Source organism: Sinocyclocheilus anshuiensis, unplaced genomic scaffold (genome assembly GCF_001515605.1).
Source record: "Sinocyclocheilus anshuiensis isolate Anshui unplaced genomic scaffold, SAMN03320099.WGS_v1.1 scaffold1536, whole genome shotgun sequence".
Classification (NCBI taxonomy): Eukaryota; Metazoa; Chordata; class Actinopteri; order Cypriniformes; family Cyprinidae; genus Sinocyclocheilus; species Sinocyclocheilus anshuiensis.
The window spans coordinates 162980-165299 of record NW_015555801.1 but is presented as its reverse complement, the minus strand read 5'-3'; the positions used below and the strand labels follow the sequence as shown (position 1 = coordinate 165299).

Here is a 2320-nt window from a genome sequence, read left to right as displayed (position 1 = left end):
GTCTCGTTCCCGCTCTCAGGGAACCGAGGTTACGATAGTAACCGGAGACATTTCTCCGTTATGGGAACGACATTCAATCCCGCCATGAGAGAGGCTACAAGCAGCCTGAACAAGTCACATACTCAGCAAAGATAGAACACACATTTCCCACAACCAATAGCGACGCTTGTTAGGAGGGCTTGCAGCTGATAGGTGGAGATAAGCCAATGAGCGTCTAAAGCCCAGGTATACGAAATTTGCATATCTGGTCAGTTATAATGTATGCTGTTCTGAGAAACAGGGCAGAAGCAACAACAACCACAGTATTGTGAGGGGGGGCTGCACAGAGATAACTGTGTAAAGCAGCAGTTTAACACATAACATGATGATGGAGATAACGGTGTTAAGCAGCAGTATAACACATAAGATGATGATGGTACACCAATCGAATTAGACATTGAATAGCAGGAGCTGCACTGAGTACAGGGCAGACAACAGCAACAATAGCATATAGGGCTGTGCAGAGTAATTACTGTGTGAGGCCGCAAACACACATGAAAAGAGGTAGCATAAATGTGAATCAGCCACTCACCGACAGCATTTGGGAGGCTAAGAACCGAACATCCAGATTGTAAAACCTGGCGAAGGTATTTGGAGAAGACCAGCCGGCTGCAAAGCATATATCCTGAATAGACATACCTCTCGACCACGCCCAGGAGGCGGCGATAGCTCTTGTTGAGTGGGCCCTAATGTCTAAAGGACATTCCAAACCTTGGCTCGTATAACAGCTGTGATAGTGTCCACAATCCAGTGGGAAAGCCTCCTTTTTTACACGGCCCATCCCTTCGCACAAGCACACAAAAAGCTGGTCAGATTGCCGAAAGCTGGCCGAACGGTCAATGAAAATACTCAAAGCCCTGATGGGGCACACCGAAATCTGAGCGTCCGCATCACGTGAGGTCGATGACTCAGAAGACAGGGCAGACAGCGAAACAATCTGCGCTCTATAGGGGGTTGATTTAGGCATGTAGCCCGGTCTCGGCCGGATAGTGACGCTGCAGTCACCGGATCCGAAGCAAATACAATCGCCGTCCACAGAAAACGCATGTAAATCCCCTATGCGCTTAGCCGAAGCGAGGGCAAGAAGAAGTGCACTTTTGAGAGATAACTCCTTCATATTAACGGATGCTAAAGGCTCGAATGGTGGCTGTGAAAGAGCTCTTAACACCACCTCTAGGTCCCAGGGCGGAACTGAAGGCGGACGCAGGGATGCAATCTCCTAGCTCCCTTAAGAAAACTCTCGGAGAAAAGCATACAGCCTGGCTGCTGGCCAGTGCGATGTCAGAGCGTCCCCTTCCAGTGGGGAGTGAGACAGGAAGAAGAAGAGCGGGCAGTACGCATTCTCGCTCGTGGCGAACAGATCCACCTCCGCTCTCCCGTAGCGGGTCCAAATCATCCGAACTGACTCGGGATGCAGCCTCCACTCTCCTTGAGGAATCCTCTTCCTCAAAAGCATTTCTGTCCCGCGGTTCAGGAGACCGGGGATGTGCGCTGCTCTGATGGAAAAGAAAGTGACGGTCCGTCCATAGCAGGAGATTCGCTGCCTGCTTGTACAGAGCCTTGGATCGTGCGCCTGCTTGGTGATTTATGTATGAAACCACAGACATGTTGTCGGTGCGAATCAGTACATGTCACTGTTCCAGCTGCGGCCGAAAATCCTTTAGAGCTAAGAACACTGCTTCCAGTTCCAAGCGGTTTAAGTGCTACCGGCTCTGAGGTTCTGACCACAGCCCTGAAGCCGGCATGCCCTCGCGCACTGCTCCCCATCCACGAGTTGATGCATCCGTCGTGACCATGACACGTGACGTCACCAAGCCCAGGGGAATCCCCCTGGCTGAAGAGATCTTTGCGCCACGGCCTCAGAGCTTTGATGCAGCTGCGGGAGACCGCGATGCGCAAACGGTCCGAAGTCCACGCCGTCCAAGGGGCTCGAGATTTCAGCCATAACTCCATAAGCGCATGTGTAGTAAACCCAGATGACATACTGATGCCGCTGCCATGAGTCCCAGCAGCCTCTAACATTACTTCAAGTGATCAGAGCTGCCCAGTCTGAAATGGTGCAGGGAAGACAAAATGGCCGCAGAGCGCTCCCGAGAGAGGTGAGCACGCATCTCCACCGAGTCGAAGCACACTCTCAGATCCGTTATAGACTGACAAGGGGCGAGAATGCTCCTACGCACATTCACACATAGCCCCAAGAACTCCAAGTGACGAAACAGTCTATATGGCTGTCTATAGTGTGTCCCGTGACTCAGCTAAGATCAGCCAGTCATCCAACTAA

General features: G+C 51.6%; 1 protein-coding gene across 1 annotated transcript in view; it reads right to left on the bottom strand.

Moving 5' to 3' along the window:
* LOC107674929 (receptor-type tyrosine-protein phosphatase C-like) overlaps positions 1-1646 on the bottom strand; it is a 39625-nt gene extending 37979 nt beyond the window's left edge. The window contains exons 1-2 of the mRNA XM_016469087.1: positions 1296-1646; positions 572-725 (exon numbers count right to left, since the gene is read on the bottom strand). Coding sequence (XP_016324573.1) covers positions 572-725; positions 1296-1646 — 505 coding nt within the window. The remainder of the gene's footprint in view (positions 1-571; positions 726-1295) is intronic.
* Between the last annotated feature and the right edge of the window lie 674 nt (positions 1647-2320).